At 58.4% G+C, this 21,392-nt stretch overlaps 3 protein-coding genes across 3 annotated transcripts; 2 read left to right on the forward strand and 1 right to left on the reverse strand.

The window, feature by feature from the left end:
- Nucleotides 1-320: 320 nt before the first annotated feature.
- NCLIV_044930 (Sec7 domain containing protein, related) lies at nt 321-16,734 on the reverse strand (the record flags this gene model as incomplete). The annotated part of the gene is made up of 14 exons (XM_003884041.1): nt 321-695; nt 1,035-1,098; nt 1,678-1,763; nt 2,405-2,839; nt 3,259-3,363; nt 3,623-4,312; nt 4,924-7,023; nt 7,362-7,481; nt 7,743-7,988; nt 8,223-8,297; nt 8,799-12,505; nt 12,948-13,194; nt 13,465-13,611; nt 13,990-16,734. The coding sequence occupies 14 exons, from the start codon at nt 16,732-16,734 to the stop codon at nt 321-323; spliced, it is 11,142 nt and encodes a 3,713-aa protein (XP_003884090.1).
- A 410-nt stretch (nt 16,735-17,144) lies between these two features.
- NCLIV_044940 (hypothetical protein) lies at nt 17,145-17,528 on the forward strand (the record flags this gene model as incomplete). Its single annotated transcript, XM_003884042.1, has 1 exon — nt 17,145-17,528. One exon carries the CDS (start codon nt 17,145-17,147, stop codon nt 17,526-17,528), a length of 384 nt encoding a protein of 127 aa, XP_003884091.1.
- Nucleotides 17,529-19,477: 1,949 nt separating this feature from the next.
- NCLIV_044950 (conserved hypothetical protein) lies at nt 19,478-21,180 on the forward strand (the record flags this gene model as incomplete). The annotated part of the gene is made up of 3 exons (XM_003884043.1): nt 19,478-19,788; nt 20,395-20,446; nt 20,875-21,180. The coding sequence occupies 3 exons, from the start codon at nt 19,478-19,480 to the stop codon at nt 21,178-21,180; spliced, it is 669 nt and encodes a 222-aa protein (XP_003884092.1).
- Between the last annotated feature and the right edge of the window lie 212 nt (nt 21,181-21,392).

The raw sequence follows: 21,392 nt of genomic DNA on the forward strand, positions 1-21,392 counted from the left end.
CCCCCCCCCCCCCCCCCCCCCGAAAAAGTTCACACCCCCGCTGCCTTGGCAGCCCTCTTCCTGTTCTCGGCACTTGCACAGAGTCTTTGCTGGCGTTGGCCTTCTCCGCCTTCGTTCCTTCCTCGCTACAGTTTCCTTGTCGGACACTCCTTCCTCGTTCTGCGCTCCCCGGCGCCTAGAGCCTCTCCAGTACCTAGCGAAGCCAGAAAAGTGTTCCTCCCTTTTCCTTTCGTTCGTTCGGCCGCCTCTGGACGTCGCCGTTCGCTCCTTCCGCTCTTGTTTCGTCCTTCGCTTTCTTTTTCCTCCACACATCCTCCCGCTCAACTCCGCTCTTGCGACACAGCCTGCGCCGAGAGGTGCGAGGCGGCGGCGTCGCCGCCTCGCACCTCCTCTCCCGCCCTTCCGCCCGTTCCCAGAGACGAGAGGTCCGCAGAGAAGGCAGGCGAAGACGGAGAAGACGCGGGCGAAGACAAGGCTGCACGCACAGGGGGAGCCTGACTGGCCTTGGAGCTCCGCCGATCGGCAGCCTGTTGAACGAGCTCTGCCGACGGCTGGGAGAGCGAGGCAGCGGAAGACGAAGACGAGAGGGAAGTCGCGAGAAGCGTCTGTCTCTGAACCATTGGCGAGCAGAAAGACAGATTCGCCATCGACGCAAATCGCGAGGCGAAGAAGTCTCGCACGGCGCTGCGAACTTCCTGCAGGGAACCAAACACGACGGGGAGACACTCTGGAGGAAATGTAGAACCGTCAGCCGCTGGGCGTGCAAAAACGGAGATACGATGGAAACCGCTCGCACGCGCAAGGCGCGTCGAGCGTCTCCCCCCTTCCCGCCTGCTCTCGGCTGTCACTGCCCCTCACGGCACTTGACGAAAACAGGAAGAACGTCGCCGCCTTGCTCTGTCCTGTGTGAGACACTCTTGAAAAAGACCCTCATTTAATCACCAGATAACGTTATATATATTTTGAAACATTAGACGCTTCACCACCGGGTTTCTCGGTTCAAATTAGCATTTCGTGCCTTCATGAAGACGCACCGCAGAGCCTGCGCCGATCAACTCGACCAGAAGGGAAAAGACTGCGTCGGCGTAGAGCGACAACCTACGGAGACAAAGCGCGCCGAAAACCACAACTTTGTCACCTCAACAGTTTGCTACAGAACCACACCATTTACACACTCCAACTCTGCAGTATTTACCGCAGTAAGTTCGTGTTGTGCTTGATCTTCTCTGTACCAACCGCACTAGGGGCCGATACCATGACTGATGTGGAATGACCCGGATGTGCCGGAGGGCCCTGAACTCCAACCTTGTAGCTGAATTTAGCAGTCCAGCGGGAGCAGTGAGTGAGCAATCACACACCACGGGGTTGTCCCCGACAACTGATAACTGGAGCCATCTGAAGTTGCCTAGGTTCTGTAACGCCTCTGGCTGTCCACCAAAACGCCGGGGCGAGTCGGGGCACCACAGTGGAACGAGAGAGGGAACGGAGTGGGGGACAGGCGACGACACGACGGAAACAGAGAGACCGAGCGAGGAAGCAAGCACGAAACAAAGCTGGACTTGTTATTTGGGGCGGAAAGGCATGGCGTGCGGAGAAAGATAAGAGAGAGGCACAAGAACGAGATGCGGGAGAGCGGGAGACGGACGGAAGCCGGATTTCCCGGAAAAACGAGCTTACGTTTCCTTCGGAAAGCGAGACAAGCCGGGCAACATCTTGCCACAGATCAGCGGCGCGAACCCAGCTAACTCACGTTCGCTTTCCGTCTGCGAGAAAAGCAGAGGCAAAGAAGTGAGGAAAGAGGGTTCGTTCTTTCCAGGAGCCGGAGAACTCACAGATGCAATACCTCGCCGGTCGCGCGTGTTCAACCGGAGGCCGCAGAAGCGAAAAACGAGAAACCGGAGCCGGACGCGGCTCTCCGTGACTGCCTCGAGTGTGCTCTTTCGTTTCTCTCTTTCCTCCTGCTCCTAGCGAAGAGACCCAACCTTTTGAGGTTTCAATTTTTTCTCGGTCCACTCGCACACGGGGCCACACGTCCGGCACTCAAACTCGAGAGCGTCCTTTCTGAAAAAGTGCACACCTGAGCAGCTTTCCCCCCTCCTGACCTTCGGCGCGATGCGCATCGACAGCTACATGCATCGGCGAGCATATGCGTGCAGGAATCGAACGCAAAGGCATGATCTCCATCTAGCAGCACCAATCTATCTGTTTACAGAACAACGTATATACATAGATATTCATACATAGATATTCATACAAAGATATATAAAGAGAGAGCGAGAGATCGTCATGAGCGTGGCGATGCAGATATATATATATATATATATATATATATATGTATACGCAATGAGCTGTATACGTAGCTGGGTTGCGAGAAGTGTGAATGGAACGTGTGTGTTCGGCTTACGAGCTCGAGATGTTTCAACGTTTCACTTTTCGTTTTTTCGGCCCATCCCGTCTTTCCGTCTCGCGAGAGATGGCTTGGCTGCTGCCGCGCAAGCGTCTCTTTCAGTCGCTTTTCCTCGGCCAGTTTCGCGACGTCTTTCTCTCTGGACAGAAACTGGCAAACCAACCACCGGGAGACTCGCAGAAACCGCTCGGCCGCCTCGGCCGCGCTCATCGACCGGCTTCTTCCCGGCCCGCGTGCGGACGCCTCGCTCGCAGAAAGCAAAACAGAAGAGGCGCCAGCAGGAGCCGAAGACGACTTTCCAGGAGAGGCGAGAACTGACGTGAGGAGAGAGAGGGACGCGGAGACGGCTTCCCGGCTTTGCTTGTGGAGGCCGGGGAGGTGACGCATGCCGCTCATGAAGCCTCGCTGTTGCAGAACGTGGCGGAATTCGACCTGGAAAGAATGGCGAGAGACGCAAAGACAGAGACGTCGAAGACCACACGCGCGGGGTAAGCGAGTTGCGGCCGCGGAGGATCTGAGCCTCGCCAAAGAGATATCGGAAGGACAGCAAGGAACGGGGGAAGGGTGAGAAAGGCGGGATGGGGACACAGCGGGAGCGATCAAGCGCACCTCGGGGACGACCCCTTTGCCAAGACGACCAGCCCCAAAATGCCTCTCACAAGAAAGCAACGGGCTGTCTCTTTTACAACGCAGGCCTTTTCTTTTCTGTGTTCCACAACTTTAAAACCCGAAACGCGGCTCTCTCGTTTGTTTAAATTTTCCGTCCCCGCCGTCGCTCTCAGACTTCCCCGCGTCGTTTGAACAAAAATCGCCGGCTGCGAGGCTGCGCGTTGCCTGTCGCCTTCGCGTACTTGCTGGTTGAAGATATTTGCAAAGAGGAAGGAAGACTCCAGTGCGCAGAGGAAGCGGGCGAGAACGGGAGCAGGGAGGCGGGGGGCGAGCGTTCCAACGACTTGCTGGAAAAGGACACAACGGGCAGTGGACTGTCCGGTTCGCACTTTGCCAGTCTTTTCGAATCTCATTCTATCGGACGCGTCGTTGATGTGCAAGAACAGAGAAAACAGAAGCACACGGGGCGCTGGAGACAACGAGCTGTGGACACTCGCCGACTGCATTTCTGGCGAAACGAGAGCCTCTGAAATCTAGAAACTCTTTTCTTTCCTCCCAGCGCTAGATGCTCTCACTGACGAGGCGTTCCCGTTCCTTTGACGTTACCTGCAGAACGTCGATAAGCAGCAACTGCACGACGCAGTGGGTGACGACGTGACTGGAGTCGAAGGCCAGGCCGGGGCTGCCTCCGAGTCGCGAAGGCGAAAAAGGGGACGCGGGGTTTCGCTCCGTGTCGGTCGCCTGGCCGCCGCGCTCATCCTTCTCGCGCGTGTCGCTGTCCACGCCGCTGCTGCGCCTTGCGCCCGTTCCGGTGTCACCCGAGTCTCTCTCCTCTCCAGAAGAAAGAGACAAGGCGGCGGAGAACGGAAAGGAAGCAAAGAGAGAAGAAACGTCGAGAGACGAGTGCGCGACAAGCACGCGCACAATTGCCTCCCTCTGCAACGAGGGAAAGGCGCCGCCTGCGCTGTTGGGCCAGAAGCCATCTTCGGCAAACTCGACAGGATCCGGACCCGACGAAGAGGAAGAAGAGGAACTGACGGTCTGTTTCTGGACGTGCTCTTCTGGGCAGACGTGTGGGTTTAGGTTCTCTGTGGGGGCAGTTGAGTCTTCTTCCTCGTGTCTTTTTCTCGTTTCACTATGAGTTTCTCTGCCGTCGCCACTCAACGCCGAGCGCTCAAGAGGAAGCGACACTGGCACGGGAAGGAAAAACATTCCGTAGTGCAGCAACAAATCCTTCGAGGAGAACCAGAAACTGTCGCCCAGGAGGCTGGTCGGGGTCGTGCGTTGGAACAGCGCCTGAAGACAGACAAAGAGAACGGGAAACGCGAAGAGTGAAGGCAACGGGATCCACAAAGTGAGAAGTCGAGGAAGCGAGGGAAACGAGGAACCCAAGAAGGGAGAGGAAACAAGGGTTCAGATCGAGGCAAGAACCATATCACAGGCACAAAAGAAAGATGCATGCGCAACACCACAAACGAGGACTACGTGAAATCCAAAAAGAGAACTTAACGAAAATGCCAAACGCAAAATACGGCGCATACCACAAATCTCACGAACGGCACCGCCAATGAAGCAAACAAAAGTATCTACCTATGTACATATATATATATATATATATATATATTAATTCAGGTACAAAGGTACATATACATGTATCTACCTATTCATCCACGCATATATATATATATATATATATACATACATAAATAGATGTACAAGGGTATGGGTACATCGCAAGCTGCCTCTGCAGACACATAAGTGTCCTGTGCATAGGTGTACCTTTATATAGATCCATCTACATAAACACGAACACAGGTTTCTACAAGAAACAGCCAGCGCGAAGGAAAAGTGTGGAAAGTGCCTGCAGAGACTGGATCGAAGTCAGAAAAGTGTCTCCGGTCGCTGACCAAAGCGGAGTCCGCTACAGCTCGCCAGCATGCCTCCAGATCGACGTCTTCTGTCGCATCTTCTTGCTCTTTCTGTTCCTCTTCCATTCTCCCTGCCATTGATTCTGTTTCGCTCCTCTCTTCTTGGGGCTCTTTCGCCTCGCCTTCCTTGTGCGCGGCTTCGGCGTCGGGTTTCTCTCTTTCTTCCTTTCGTTCTGGCCTCGCGACTCGAGGGGGCCTCGCAGTTCGGCGGCCGAGCGCAACGAGGAGGTTTCGGAAGGCTTCGACGCCGAGACGGGCGAGGCGCTCGAGTGCGCTGTCTTCTTCCACCGCGGCGAAGATGAGGGAAAGGACATTCTTCAGCTGGCTCTGGAGCTCGCAGAGATGGAGATCCGCGAGCAGCACAAGCTGCCGGAGCGCGTCCCAGCACGACATCTCTGCCCAGAGCGCGGTTCCCAACCTGGCTCCGGCGCATGCATCTCGCTCGTGTCTGTCTCGGTCGCGACTCCCCCCACCGCCTGCGTCGCTGCCGCGCCGCTCCTGTTCTCCCTCTTTTGAACATCGCCTTTCTGAAGGCTTTGAAGCCGCACTCGAGGCCGAGCTGCATGCACTGCTGATGCTCGCCCGTGCGTTAGGTTTCTGGCGACTGGCGGGGGCAATGGGATGTCCCGGCGCCGAGTCGGGATGCGAGGCGTGGGCCCCAGCTTCGTCGGCGCGATCTTCCAGGGAAAACGACGACGCCAAAGGCTTCTCGCGCGGAGAGCCGTTAGAGGACGGCGCCTCCCGGCTCTTCTCAAACAGCGTCTCTGCCGTCAAAAGCTTGAGTGTCTCTCTCTCCTCTCTCGGGCGCTCAGTCTCGTTCTCTGGCGCGGGGTCTCGAGGTAAGGCGGCGGACCTCGCCTGAGAAGACGCAGAAGACGCGCGCCCCGAAGAAGGGAGAAGCGGAGGCAACGCACAGACTGCTCTTCGGTCCTGCAGGTTGAGTCGCAAAAGAAGAAACAAGTCGTCGAAGAGCGGGCACAGAACGCCCTGGAAGATCATCCTCCACCTGGAGTCAAGGCCTTCCGTGGCGCTTCGCCGCTCCTCGAGCGCGGAGTCTTCTCGAGAGAAGGAGAGACACCCATTAGACTCTTCGTGTTGTTTTTCCTCTTCCGCGTCGAGCCGTTTGTCTCCGCTGGCGCTCTCTCCTCGGGGCGTCGTCAACTCCCTCTCGGAGGACGACGACGACCGATCTGCGCCTTGCCGGTCAATCTGCTGCTCCGTGTTTCCGGGCTCACCTCTTCCCTTCCCCTCCTCTTCGTTTTCCCCCCCGCCTTCTCCGTCCCCTGTCTCCTCTACCTCGCCTCGCGCGGCACTCAAACGCGTTCTCTCCTCACTGCCAGCGTCAGCGCACGCGAAGGAACCTTCTCGGTCCTTCGCCACGCAGAAAGCAAAGAGGGGACTGAACGATGCCCCATAAGTGAGAAGAAGACGAAAGAGCGCATCCAACGCAACATTCCTTCTCCTTCCCTCCCTTCCCGACTCTCTCCTCTCAGAGGAAGATGATACATCAGACCCAATCGCAGGCTGTAGAGAGGTCGGAGGCGGCGACGACCTTCTCTGGCCGACTCCAGGAGGCGCAAGAGAAGAGGAAGAAGATGAAGAAGAGGAAGGAGATGAAGAAGAAACAGAGGAAGAAGGGAGAGGAGCGCACGCTAGATGAGCCAGAGCCGTGAGAACAGGGAAGCAAAGAAAGAAGGTGGCATTGTTATTTGGAAGAGCTGGGGCAGACGGCGTTTGGCTGTTGTCTCCCAATTCGCCTGCGTCCACTGTCGCCGGGTCGTCCTTCACGTCGAGTTCGCCTGCCTCATCTTGCCGATGCCGTAGCCTCGCATGCTCTGTTCTTTCGCGCACGCGGTTTTTCCTTTTTTCGCCTGTTTCTCGGAGACTTCGGGAGTCTCGGTTCCTCTTGTCTCGCCTTCCGTCCCTCAAGCGACCGTGCAAATGAAGCAGCGAAGACAGAACGACGCTGTTGCGCGTCTCCTCGTTCGGCAGGGAGGCGAGAAGAGCGGCGCCAGGAAAGCTAGCCGGCACAGTTCCCTCAATCAGACAGAGGACCGAGAGTTCAAGGTACAGAACGGCCTGCAGAGGGGAGCGAAGAAACAAACGCGAGAGACACAAGGGTGTAGCTACACGGGAGGCAAAGTGGCGAACACCACTAGGAACGGACACAAAAAGAAAAACACGGGAAATGCCGAGGTACCTACTGGAGACACGGAGGAAGCGGCGACGCCACGAAAAGGCACATGAATATAGATACACATGCATATCCATACGTGTATCTCTATGTCAATTCGTGAGCCTGGACTTTAGGTTTCTCTTCTGGTGAAAAAGCTGGACAGAGGGGTTCTCTGTGTTCGCCCTATATTCGGGCAGTTGGATTCACTGGTTTTCACGAGTGTGTGCAGCAGACGACTCACTCTGATCGCCATAGACTCGTCGACAGGGTTCGAGGCAAACAGGAGGAGACAGCGAACGGCTTCATCCAGACTGTCGCCCGTCAGCATGCCGAGACTGTGCGCGAGAATTTGCTCAACCACCTGAAGCAAAGAAAAAGGAGAAAGGATCCCGAGGTGACGCGCCGATCTGCACGGCAGAAATGCGAATTGTCCCTTCCCAACAAGATCTTCTGCGGCCTGGGCCTCTTGCCTTTCTTTTCTTCTCTGTCTCGCTGCTGCTCCCTCCTCGTTCTCCATTTCGACTCGCGCCCACCGCGTCGTCTTCTCGTGGAAGCGACGTTTCCCTTCGCGCTTCTTCAGCGACCATCTCCCGCAGCGCGGATCCTGTTTCCTTGTTCTCACCTGGAAAGCGAGACGGAGTCTCTTCCACATTCCCACGACCTTGCTCCCCTGCGCACTGCCTTCTTCCTCTCTACCACTCGCCTTGCCGTCTCCAGGCGAGGGGACAGAGGAGGCACTCGAGCCGGAGGCCAGAGCATCCTTTCGGTGAGACGGGAAATGCTGGAGATAGGCCGAAGATTCCGTCGCTGCCGCGTGCACTGTTTGCAGGACAGTCCTCCACCCTGATCGAATGTTCGAGGCCTGCGACTGCAGAGAAAACACGACCCGAGAGAAGAAAAAGGGAGCTTGCAAAACGGCGCTGCGAGGTCAATCGTGGAGAGAACGAAATGTGGAAACAAGAGGGAAGAAGAAACAGCGAAGGAGGGACACTTCGCCAGGCAAGAGGAGCTGAGAGAGGCAAGAGGGAACAGGCGTTTCTTGAACTCGAGAACCTGGGCTGGAGGTCGTCCCTTTCGCGTGTTTCGTCCCGTGGCCTTTCACCCGAACTAAGTTGAAGATGATGTGCATGAGGAAGTCCTTCACTTCGTCCTCCGTGTGGGGATGCGTCATCACCGTCTGCCGACAAGAGAGACAGCACGCGAGAGAAGACAGAGACACATTTGGGAGCACACCCTCAGCAGCGTCTTTCCTGCGCCCCCCTCAGGTCTGCCTCAGGCACGCTTCCGCACTGAAAGCGCGTCTCGACGTCTCTCCTGCACAGCCCCGACGTGCAGAATTGGATGTCCTGCGGCGGAAGAAGACAAAGGCTCGACCAAGTCACACAGTCTCACAGCTGGGGACGAGACGCAACCGGAGTGAAGACGCCGACACGTGAGCACACTCGCAGTCCGCCTCTGAAGGTAGATACCGAAAAAATAGGAGAGAGGGATGAAAGAGAGGAGAGAATCAAGAGAGAGGGAAGAGAAATAACGACAGACGAGAGAGACAGGTGATACATTGAAGAAAGAAGCGAATGAGGAGAGAAAGGGAGACGAGCGGAGATGAACGAGACGCGAGAGGGACGTGCTTTTTGAAAAGGGAGGCGGTTGCGAGGTTTGGAGAAGGCTCGCGGTTTACCAGGAAGAGTTTCAAGAATTCGGCCTGGAAGGTGAACTGCGCGAGTTCGTCTTTTTCGAGGAACTTCGTGGTCAGTTGGCGGAGCGAGTCGATCGCGTACAGCCGGACGGCGAGAGAAGGGTGGAGGCAAGCGTGAGCAAAGTGCGAGCGGAGAATGGTCCATATGCGGTTCCAAACGAATCGGAGACGGTCCATGTTGAAGTGGGCGACCTCGACGAGTTTTTGGAGGCTGAAGAGCCGCGGCGAGGTGTCGAGAAGCGGCGCGTCTCCCGCCTGCTTCGCCTCGCCTCGCCTCGCTCGCTTCCCGTTCGAAAACGGAGCAAAGACGTAGGCCTGAGGCGGCGCGGAGGCCGCATACGTGCCCTCAGGTTGCGATGACGCGAGGGAAGGATGCAGCTCTTGACTCGAGACGAGACACAGCGAGAGCACGAAGAAGATGACGGCGGCGCTCGAGAGCGCGCGGCTCTGCGTGAAGAGGAGATCCAAGACACTCGATGCGACTTCGCGCCAGACTACCAGCGCGTTCTGGAAGAGAGTCTCGGAGCCTCCCGAGGAAGAGAGAGAAGCGAAGGAAACCCACTGGGGGCTGCCGCCCGCGCGCAGAGGCCCAAGCCAGAGGCCCAGCGGCGGCGGCGCTGCGGGGCCAAACGGCGAGACGAATGACGCGGAGAGCGAGGACAAATTCGGCGCGTAGTTCGCGTGGCCGAGACCGTAGGCGGCGCTGGGGGGGACTGCGGAAGGAAGCAGCGAGGCCGCAAAAGAGCCCGCGTCGCCCCGGTCCTTCCCGGAGACACCGCGGCCTCGCGCGTCGCGCCACAGCGGACGGAGCGCGCCGCTGCGGTCGCCGACGCCGAGCAACGCGACGCCGAGGAACGCCGACGGGGCGCTTGCGGAGACAACGAAGTTCGTTCGCGCGCTGCCGTCTTCGCCAGACGCCACAGACAGCGGAAGGGGAGCGTGCGGTCGCGAGAGATCCGCAGGCGACAGCAAACGAGGCCCCACACACGCAGAAGAGAGACCGGGAAGAGCCTGAGTCGAAGGCGTCTCGACAGGAGACGTATGGAGAATTGGGCCATGAGGAAGGGACAGGTTCCGAGACGCGATCGCGTCAAAGTCTGCTCCCGCTGACGTCGCCGCTGGGCGCTTGCCATCCTTGCCGTCGCTGTCGAACCACCCCTCTCGCCCGTCTCCCCTCTCTCCTCGCCCCTCTCCCGTGTCTCCGCGGCCGCTTGTCTCCATTTCGTCGGCCCCCGGTTCTTCGCGACGCGTCCCAGAGAGCGCCTCGTCGGCCCTGCGTGGCTCGGCTCCGGGTGCGCGCGCGGGAGACCAGGCGTTCGCGAGGAAATCGGCTGCATGCGCCGTGGGAAGCGCCGTCGAGCGCGGGGATTCGGCGCCATCCGCTGCGGAGTTTGCAGCATCCCGCGCCCCTTGCGAAGGTGCGTGGGGAGCCTCGGGAGGATCCGGCGAGCAGGCTTCGGTTAGGCCGCCTGCGGGTTGCGCGGGCGTTTGGAGCGAAGCGTTGAGCAGCATCTGTTTCTCTCTCGCTCTCTGCAGCACGTCGTGGGCCACGACGTGCAAAAAGTCGACTTGACTCGCGGCGTGGAGAAGCGGCAGCCAGGCCTCCTCGAGGGTCTCGCCGCACTCGAGGCCGAGCGCGAGGAGGAGGCGAATGAGCGCGAGGTTCTTCCCGCGGAGGAGTCGTGCCGCCGAGCAGTGGAGATACGTCAGCGCGCTGAGGGCAGTGACGAAGGCGTTTCGCTGGATGGCCAGCTGCAGACGCATGCAGAGGCGCGTCGCGGAGTTGAAGGCGCCGACGGCGGCTGCTGCGAGAGCCTCTTCGCGCGCCTCGTCCTTCGCGTCGCGGCCCAGAACCTCCGCGAAGCAGCGAAGCAAGTGCCATGAGGCGAGCTGGAGGAGGTAGGGCGTCGAGGCCATCAACTCGACGGAGGACAGAGCCGCCGAGACGGGAGCGCTCGTGCGCTTGCCTTCTCGCGCCTTACCCTGGGCGACGGACCCCCCAGGCGCCCGATGCTGCGAGTCTCTGCGTCCCGCGACGCGCGCCACGAGACTCTGGCAGGCCTTCTTCGAGAACGACTTGAGGTCGACGACCGGCGGGGCCAGCTGGAGACTCGAGGTACAGAAGATCTTCTTCGAGACGGAGACAGTCCCTTCGGTCCCGAGCGCCAAGCCGCGGAAACTCTCCCAGAGCGCAGGCTCGCCGGCGGCCGCGGACGCAATCGCCATGCCTTCCTCGAATCCTGGCGAGGCCCAGAGCGAGGAGGAGGCCGAAGGCGCCGCGCGCGACGCGTCGCCAGCCCGCGGGGGGTGCGCCTCTGCCTCGGCCCGGACTCTGTCTTCTTCGAGCACCTGGACGGGCGACCAGAAGAGCGAGGAGACAGATGCGTCACAGAACGGAGACGGCTGCGCGAGGACGCCCATCGTGCCTTCGTCTTCGGAGAGGTCCTCGAAGTCGTCTCCGTCGAGGCGCCGCTCGCCGCCGTGGCCTTCGCCGGCTTCGCGGTTTTCGCGCGTGCGCTTGCTTCCTGGCAGCTTCTCGCGCTTCTCGCGCATGCAGAGTGCCACGTCGTCGTCTTCCAAGCGCCACTCTTCCTGAACGATTCGGTCGTAGAGCGTCTCCAAGTAGCTCGTCTCGAGGTCTCGGCCGTTGTTGATTCCGCGGTTGTTCCGGACGAACGCGTCCTTGCTCATGCGCTGTTCCTCCTTGATCTCGCGACTGTGGGCATCTGTGTGGAGCATGATGAGGGAGAAGGCGAGGACGTAGCAGCAGTCGGCCGAGGCGTAGAGGCGCGCGTTGCGTTCGGCCACCGCCTCGCGGGCCGCCGAGGCCGAGACGCGAGCAGCGGTCGCAGGCTGCGAAGCGTGGAGCTTCTGCAGGGCGGACGCGGCGGGCGAAGGCGCGCTGTTGTCGAGAAAAAACTTCTCCGCAAACTTCTCCATCATCCTGTCGATCTTCTGGGCCTCGCCGGGAAGCCGAAAGAGCTGGAGGAACGTCTTGAGCGCCGCGTCGATCTCCTTCCCGCGGAAGTCCAGCGAGTCGACCAGCGCATGCAACACCTTCTTGTTGAAGGGTGCGTCCTCGCCGAGGAACTCGCCGATCCGCGTCTTGCTCAGGCCTTCCTGGGCGAGGAAAAAGTTCGCGACGCTCTTCGGCTGCGCCTCCAAGTACTTGAGCGAGACGAGGTGTGCAAGTCCCTTCTCGGGGCTCCTGTTGAAGAGCGCAACTCCACGCCGGATCTGGTTCTTCCGCTCGCGCTGCCGCACCACCTGATCCAGACGTGACGACACACTCGCCGGCGGCCGCAGAAAAGACGCATGCGAAGCGTCATGCAAGTCCGAACTCCCCTGCTCAGGCTTTGAAAACGAAGACGAGTCCACGCGGCCGACACTTGCCTGGCGCGAGCAGGCGCGCGACGGCGGCGTGGAGAACGTGGAGTCGTCGGACGAAGACAGAGGAAGCGTCTCGTCGCTCTCTTCTCCAAGGTCGCCTCCTTTCTTCTCTCTCCAGTTCTTTCTCTCGCGTCTCCAGCTTCCACGCGTCCGCCCGCGAACGAGCCGGCGCGCCTCCGCTCGCTTCTTGTTGAGCTTGTCGATCCACGCCAAGAGGCGCGACAGAAGCGCCTCGAGCCCGCGCATCGCCTCCTCGCGAAGCGGCAGATGACGCTGAAACGTCGAGGCCGTTGAGGCTTCTATAAAGAAAGTGCATGCACGCCGAGGCCCAGACGAAGCACACAGAAACAGACCACATATGCGGGCTCCCCGACAAAACGATTCCGGTCCGTATCCGACTGTCTTATTGCGTTCAGAAAGAACTGACCTTGCACAGATTAAGATCTCGACTCGCACAAGCATCGACGCGCAAGCGCAGGTTCTTAAAGAGCTCGAGGCCACCTCCAGAGCAGACTCGCACGCTATCACCCGCCTCGTGTCCTCACATCCAGCAGTCTACCTCACTCTCTCTAGTAATGCATGCAGCTATGCATGCAGAGGCACACATTTAGAAATGCACGTTCATTTGTCTGTAGTTGTATACCCGTATTATTTATAGAACCAGGTACGTAGGTTGGCTCTCTACGCCTCTAAAAGGCTGCCGGCATGCGCATGCGTTGTCCGGTGTTTCTTTCGACGGACCTGTTTGCCCGCCATTCGCTGCGAGGTCGCAGAGCGTTTGCAGGAGCGGCAGAGCAACGTCTTTCTCGTGGACAGAGCAATCGAAATTGACGAAAAGAGAAAGAAAGAACGGCGGAGGGACGACGGCCAGGAACTCCCTCAGCGCGGCGAGCACGGCTTCTCGCTGCTCCAGCGGCAGATTCGGAGAGGCCACGAGACGCAGGAGCACATCAGACAGGAAGAACGCCGTCTCCTGCTCCAAGTGCATCTGACCAGGCGGGAAAACACAGCGAGAAGAGAGACGCGTGAGAGGGAAGAGAAGAGAGACGCGTGGGACGGAAGAGAAGGGGCGGCTGCGCCACACTGCAAATGCGCTTCGAAGCCGCAGGCTGCCAATGAACACAATTCAGATTGAGACCATGGAAGGAAGACAACCTGGAGATAAATGAGAAGCGAAAAGAAAGCGGGGAAGAAGTGAGGAAGGAATAACCGCGGAAACAAGAGGTGAGTAGGAGGAGAAGAGAGACTCTGTGTTTACATGGTGGTGCTCGACGAGGTAGAGGAAGATTCGAAGAGACACGGAAGAGAGAGAAGGGACGATGACGCTTTTGATTAAGGCGAAGAAAAGTTGGCGCTTGACAAACGTCAGGAAGAGCTTGCTTCCTCGCAGGCACTCTCCGCTTGCCTGAAAACGCAGCAATCGCATGCAGTCCGCATTTCCATCGTCTCCCCAGACCGAAGCACAGTGTCTCACGAACCCCAGCACACCGTTTCGTACGGCGCCCGTCCCGGCACCCCCGCAGCGCTTCTTTCCCCCTGTCTCTTGCTTTCGTCCCTCCCATATAAAACGAGCCTTCACGAGACCCGGTGTGCTCGTGTTGCTCCCCCCCACTTTCGCCCCCACCCCCCCCCCCCGCAAGAACGGAAACCCCACACAAAGACGCCTCGCTGTCGTGTGCGCGAAGCCTCAGAGTCGCCTGGCGCGTCGCTCCCCACGCACGCCACGGTTCTCCCGTAGGCTGAGCGAACGCGCAGACTCAACGGGTACCAAGCCCGCGCTTACGTGGAGCATGGTGTACGTGAGCTCCAGAGCCAGCCTGGTCGTCGCGCGTCTCCGTTTTTCCTCGGGCCGCCGATCGCCTTCAGCCCCTCCCAGTGTCAACGCACCGCTGGGCACCAAACCAAAGACGCCGAAGCCGCGCTTCGCCTCATTGTCTGAAGACAACGAGAACGGCGACGCGTCGTCCGAACTCGCGAGACGGCACAGCGCCTGGAGCACGAGCAGCACGTCTCTCTGCTGCACAGACATCGGCGCGGCGCAGAGCGAGCGGGGCGACAAGGGTGACTCGGTCTGAAGGGCGCTTGCAGCTGCTCCAGCGGCTGCGAAGGAGGCAGGCAAGGCTCCGTCTCCCAGGGGCCGAGAAGAGGAGGCGAGAGACGGCGAGACGGGCTGTGCGTGCGCGTCCTCTGGCGGGCTTTCCGCGCAGCTCTCGCCTTGGAGGCGACGCAGCCGACGCAGATTCGCTCCTTTGCACGCCTTGCCACACACTGGGTCACCCGTCTCCAGGCAGTAGTGCGCTGCAGCCTGCCTGCACTCGACGCACCAGCCGTACCTGCCGCGCTCTTCGCCCCGCTCGTTCACAGTGCTCGCAAGCTCGAGCGCAGTCAGTGCGTCGTCTTTCACCGCAGAGGAAGACCCGTCGGGGTGAGAAGAGGAAGGCGAGGGCGTCGGAGAAGACGCTGGAGAAGAGAGCGAGGAAGAGGAAGGCGAAGAGGAGGAGGACGATCGGCTGTACTGGTCTTGCTCGGGTTGTGCTTGCAAGGCTGCTCGCAGGATCGCTTGGTCAATCAGTTGGTAAGTGTACGACTGAAGGAATTTGGACACGGACGCCGCCTTCTCGTCTTCGCGCGTCGGCGTTTCGCTTTCGTTTCGCGGTCCAAGACGGCTTCGTTCTCCTGTCTCTCCGACACCCGGCTGGCCGCCTCGCTGTCCTTCTCCCACGTCTCCCCCTCGTGACGCGTCGAGTTTCTCCGCCGCTCCGCGTGCTTTCTCTCCCTTCTCTTCCTCTCGTTTCTCTCTCTCAGGCCTGCGTTCTTCTCGCGCGGAGTCGGGGACCCTGGGCTCTCGCTGGGCTCTCTCTCGCGGCTCTTCGCCAGCCTCGCGCTCCGTCTCCTTCTCGGCGCAGAGGGGCGGGTACGCGGAGAACTCGTAGCGCTGCACCACTGTATGTACAGTCTGCAGGAGGGCGGCCTGCGCCGTGCGCTGGTTCTCTTTGCTGCGCTGTGGACTTTGAAAAACGTCAAAGAGCGTGCGAAGACACGTCAATAGCGTACCGCCGTGAACCTCCAGAGAAGGAGACGTCAACGTAGTGAGCAGACACCGCAGCACCTGCAAAACAACTGCCTCGTCCGGGCTCGAACTGCATCGGCACACGGCTACCACCACGCGAGACAAAAGCGGAAGAGACGCAGAGGAAGACGAAGAGGAAGAAGCCAGTTTATGTTCGGTGGGTTTTCGGCTGTGAGTCGGGTGTGGACTGTCCTCGGGAGCGAGCGCGGGGTCGGATTTTCTGGAACCAAAGAAGGAAGGAAAGAGAGCCGGGACGGAAGTCGACGGCGTCTCGGCCTCGAAGTGAGGAGAGAGCGCCGGAAGGTCCTCGCTTGGCCCTTCTCGCGGCTTCTCAGAGTCCCCTCTCTGTCGCCAGGAGAAAAGAGACTCGCGCGAAGAGGAGGGAGACTTGAGAAAGGGCGAAATGAAGCCCGAGACGAGCAGCCGGTGAATGCCGTCGAGCGCCGGCAGCTGCAGTTTCGGGTGGTTCGACTCGCAGGCAAGTCGCAGCGGCTCAAAAAGAAGTTCAATATCGCGTTCGTCTTCGTCGACGCCGCGAAGAGTCAGTTCGCGCTTCTTCTCGCTCTCTTGCTTCCCACTCTTTTCCTTCTTCGCTCGACCGCTCCCGAGTCCCAACGAAAAAGCGAAGAACGACGAGACCGGCCGAGGCGAACCTTTCCTTTCTTTGCCCCCCCGTTCATCTTTCCCGTCCTTTTCGTCTTTTCCTTCCCTTTCTTCTTTCCCGTCTGCCTCTCTGTCCTCCCCTGCTTCCCTTCTCGTTCCGTCGTTCTCCTCTCTGCCTTCCCTGCCTTCTTCCTCGAGAGAAATCTTTTCCGTCTTCGCGCCTTCCACCTGCGGTCCGTCTGCCTCCCTTTCAGGTGCGACGCCCTCCGGCCGCTGCGCCTCGGAGACGCCCACGCGTCCGTCCCCAGTCTCTTGGCAGACGTCGCAAATCTCTCCAGTCGCGTGCTCAGCCGCTTCGCGACCTTCAGCCTGTCTCCCGCGCTCGCGCCTAGACATCAGCGCGTCGAGCGCCTCCAGTGCAGCGCCGCATGCCTCCTTCAGCTCTTTCGAGCGTCGGACGCTCGGCGAAGACTTCTCGAGACGCTCCAGGGACTTGCGGAGGAAGTTCGCCAGCGAGGGCGAAGGCACGAAGTACACGTCTGACGGGGAAATCAGTGAGGGGGAAAAAGGCAGAGCTCCGTCGGCCGCGGACGACACGGGCAGAGACGACACCGCAGACGCGAGACTGGGCTGGGGGCCTGACGAACAGTGTGCCGCGTTGCTCGTCCTCCTTCCTCCAGAAAGCCCATCTCTGTTTCTCTCAAGTTCGCTCTTTGGGTTCTCGTCGCCAGCCCTCGGCCCTTGCCTCTCCGTTGCGCCTTCATCGGGCTCGCCCGGCGCCTTGCCGCCTTGGCCGTCTCTCTGTTCTCTGTTCATTTCCGGCGCAGGGAGCGAAGCCGCTGCGCCGTCCCTCATCTTCGCGCAAGCCGAGAGGAAACTGTACCTCAGAAGAGAGGAAGGAAGAGCGAAAAGATGGCGCCAGGGGGAAGGAGAGGCGCGCCAAGCGGGAGGAAGAGGACAAACCCAAAGGTGGAGGGGGCGGGAGAGAAGAAGGTGAGCAGAGAAACGCGAAAAGGAAGAAAATTAAGGGCTGTCTTGACGCACCGACGCTCCCTTCTTCGCGTTCGGAATCGATTTTCGTGGGAAAGGGAGAAGTCTTTCCTCGCAGTTTGCTCGTCTTGCCCGAGGCCCACAAGAACCCAGCCGCCCTCCGGTGTCTCTCCACCGCTCTCCCGCTGGGGGGTTGGATTTGGGCGTCTCTGTCTTCTTCCCAAACAGACTAGCCGCCTCTCTCTGCGAGGTTTTCCGCCATCTCCGACACTCGCATGCTGCGTTCTCCGCCAGGAAAAGGAAGTCCCCACAGAGGAACCAGTCCTCGCTGGGACCGAAACGGGGGCAGGGCTGTCGGCAAGGCGGTTCTTCAGAGAGGCAAACTGGGCGGAAAAGACGAGACGGGGAGCGGCCGAGTCCCGGAGCGGCGGAGAGGGCCTGATCGCCACCCGTCGTCTTCTCTCATTCAGCGTGGAAGGGAAGGATGTGGAAAAGCAATGGAGCGCAGGTTGCTCCGTGACCACATCGTCTCTTTTGAGGTCTCGCGCAAGGGGAGAATGGAAGTGAGCCCGTTAAAAAGGAGACAAAGACAAGGGGAAAACCTGAAGGAGGGCAAGCGGTGGAGTGTTTCATTAGAGAGAGGGGCGGAGAAGCCTTAGTTCTTCCTGGCGTTTGCCTCTCGGGAAAACAGCGAGCGATCCGTGGCGAGAGACGGACAAATGCGGCAAAAACGTCGAGGGTTGGAATGGACTAGAGAGGAGGAAAAAAAAGGTAAAGCAAACAGGACTGGCCACAGGGACCAACACAGGGCAAAGAGACGATAGAAAAAACGGAACAAGTCGAGGAAGAACTAGATGCAGCCAACGCATACACACAAGACAAGAGGCGAGAGAAGAAGAGAGGGAGTCGAGCGGCGGCAGACTTGCGTTTATTGGGCACGGACAGGAAAGGCTTTTCTAAAAGAAAAGCGAATCCGCAGCTCGTCGGGCCTGCCCTACAAAACAGCGCTCGCCACAGACTTGGCACTGTTTCTTTATCTTTTTTAAGTCTTTTAAAATGGCTTCGTCCCTGTCCAAACACCAAGCGTGGACCTCACTTCTCCTCCGTGGGTCGATCAATCGCCTCTGGCGCCCACTTGCGTTATACACGAATATTTCCCCGAGCACCCTCTCGTCTCTTGTCGGCAGCCGAAAATCGCGCCGAGAGCTGTCGGCAGCAGCCCAACGCTTCTTTTCTTCTGGCCGCACGTGTTGTGAAGCTCTTCTCAATCTGCAAGCTGTCCCTTTTCCCAAGGAAATCGCTGCTTTTTCTGATTTGATCGAATCCGCTTTCTGCACAGCAGATAAGGCAGCGACACACTGTGTCTGTACACCTCGCGGCACGACGCCAAAAACGTCTGCAAGGGAAGAAGAAAAGCCAAAAAGCGGGGAAAAAAGAGGGGAAGGAGGAAGGAAGACCGCCACGATTTGCAACCGTATACAGGCAACGTGCGGGCGAAGTCTCCGGCACCTTCTTCCACGCGTTTCGTCCCGGGTCTCCCTCGTTTCGGGCGCTCCTTCTACTTCGTCCGAATCCATGCCCCCACGCGCTGGAATCTGCCCCCCACCACAAGCCTCTTCTGTTGCAGATGTCTACCTAATTCGAAAGTGTTCGTGTGCGTTTGCATAAGGGACATTTTGTGGCTGTGCATGTCGTCTTATTTCCAGCGCCTCTGTGTAACCACCGTCGGAGGGTCACTCTTCGCCCCGTCGTACTTCTGCTGGTGCAGCCTGTCCGGAACTTTGCCGCCGTTCTCTTCGCACCCGATAACGCACATTGCGTTCTGTCCCCCCTTCCTCTAAAGAGGCGCAGTAAAGACACTCCTCTCTGCTTCTCTCCGTCTCTGCGTAGTTCGCGGCCCATCAGCTGTGTCTCCCGTGTGTATCTACGACAAGGGCCCTCGTGGAGGCTGAGCTCCGTCCTTTGAAGCGAACGGGCGCCACGGAGGATCTGTCCGCAGTTCCCCGATCCACTCTTCTGGCATTTTTCTCAACGCGACGAGGCTGGGCGCCGCCACTGCCTCAGGGACTCCCCTCGTGGTATTTCCGGGCGCCTAGACAGGGGTGCCTGTCTGCGTCTAAACCGGCGGGTGCTGAACAAGAGACAACCAATCTCGTGCATCGTCTGTTTCCACTGTATCCCCTGTCTCTCATCTTTTGATGCCCCGGCTGTTGCCCTGTCGGTCCTCCACCTACGTTCTTCAGCCGCTGTTCTTTCTGCTTCGTCCCTCGCTGTATCTGATTATTTCGAAATTCCTCCTGAACGAGAAGTTCCTCCCATTTTTCTAAGTTGCTTTCGCCTCTTCCGTGGTCGGGGTTCTCGCGTCTTTTTTCCTGCACACTGCCTCGCTGTCTCCGTTTGCTCCGGACCCTATTCCCGCTGCCTCCCTTCTGGGCGCCTCTGCTTCTCGATCGGCCCTCTGGTCTTTGGTTTCCCTGACGCAAATCCGCTCCTCTCTTTGACCTTCGTCCGCGCTGCTCCTTTGTCCCCTATAGAAAAGGGAGAGAATCCCGCGCTGCTGTTTGGGGCAGGTGTTTGCCCATTTGATTCTCATATCAGCACAAACAACATGGCGCCGTCACTGGAAAGCCAATGGCCTTCCTCGTCTCTCTCTTCTTCCTTCTTTCTTCCAACTTCCCGATGCTCCGGCAGACGGCGAAGCGTCTCTGCTTCTCAAAAGGGAGAGAAGGAAGGCGCCCTCAGGGTGTCTTCTGCTCGACAGAAGGTCACCTCCCTTCTGGTTTTGTTCAGAAATTGTGTTTTCAGTCTTCTCCTTGTTTCTCTCCTGTGTTGCTTTGCGGAGGGCGCGAAGCCGAAGGACGGCAGGCCTGTGACATACGGCAGTGCAGTTTCTCTGGTGCACGTTCTCTCTGGCTTTAAGTAAGGCCAAGACCCAAAGCGGCTTTCTCTCAGTGTGTGGCTGTTTCTCAGGGGTCATTCTTTGAGAGGCATGAGTCTCCTGTCTTCTGGGTTGTCTTCTCTCTTCTGTTTCAACCGTCCTTCGGACACTCCACTTGGCCTTTTTTTCAGGCAAGGTGGCCGCGTCCACCAACAATCATTCGCTCATTCATATAGTAGCTGTGCAAGTGTTTCTTTCGTGGCTCTGCTCTCCCTTCGACACCTTGTTCATCTGTCGTCTGTCCACATCGCGAGATAAATAAGATGTCTATCGGCCGTCCATTTCTCTGTCATTTTCTCACCTCCTCTGGTCAGTCGCCATGCTACCTTTTCTCGGTGTATCGCCCTCCGTTCTCCGTTTGTGTCTGCTTTCGTCATTTCCCTTTCTCGCGCATGCGTCTCACATCGTGAAGCTGCGGAATACATGAATATATAAATAATGCGTAGAAATAAGCATGTAAGCATAGCCAAAGGTGTAGATGGACACGTATTTTTGGTGTAATTTGGTGGAAAGCCCTGCTCGCATTTTGACAACTCTCTGTTTTGTCTGCGTCTCGTCGTTGCCGCTTCTTTGGTTCTTGCGTCTAGGTTGTTTTCCGGGAAAATCTCGTGGGGCTCGGGGAGTGGCCAACAAGCCGTCGTAAGTGGTCTTCTAGCGTCTTTTAGTTCACTTCGGACGTTTCTGTGTCGATGAACTTTGGACGATCCACAGGGGCACTGACAACGCGAACGTCCTCGAGTTGGTGTACACTATAGAGAAACTATCTGATGGCGGTTGCTGTTTTCTGCGCCGAGAGGAACAGCGGTCTTGAGGAACGATCGCCTTCGACATGTTACAAATATATCAATATATATATATATATATACATACATATAAATATATATATATATATATATATGCGCGTGGTTGTAGGTCTAAAGGTGTATGTGCTTAGTGTGTATAGAGACGTGCCGAAAGAGAGACGAAATACGAGCTCGATACTTGATTCAAGAGGGGATTTGTGTCTTGTGCCGATTCGTGTCCGATCTGCTGTCTTTGTTCTGCGGTCCTTTGCACACTTTTCTCAGACGGCGATCCCGAGCGCAGACAAAGCTGCAGCAGCCAATATGCTCTGGATTGTCAGTGCGCCGTCGAGTGGTTTTCGTCGGAAGCCCCTAGACAGCCCAGTGCTTGTGGCTGAGACGGCAGGCCTCCAGGGCACTTCGAGTCAGCTTGTCCCTGCTTTGGTCACCCCTGGTGCAGCAGGAGAACCAGTGCGCTGCGGGTCGGTGATTCTCCTCGAACATGGCAGCTCTCGGGGGACGCTTCAGGCGACGGGCGCCTCTTCTCCAATCAGCAGTCAGAAAGAGGTAGACCACACACCCGAGAAATAGAAGACTGGCGCTGACACCTGAGCTGCACACACGGGACCCAGGGGCGGAAGACAAGAAGGGAACGCCAGATAGTGTTCAGCGCGTCCCAGTCGGTAGGCGGTGCTGATTGCTTGCTGAAGTGAAGCTGAGAGATGCATCTCTGACGGACGAACAGTGGAAGATTCTAATGGCGTCATCTTTCGCGTGAGGAGGGGGAGAGAGGAACAAAGGGG

The sequence above is a fragment of the Neospora caninum genome, chromosome X (assembly GCF_000208865.1).
Source record: "Neospora caninum Liverpool complete genome, chromosome X".
NCBI classification, from domain to species: Eukaryota; Apicomplexa; class Conoidasida; order Eucoccidiorida; family Sarcocystidae; genus Neospora; species Neospora caninum.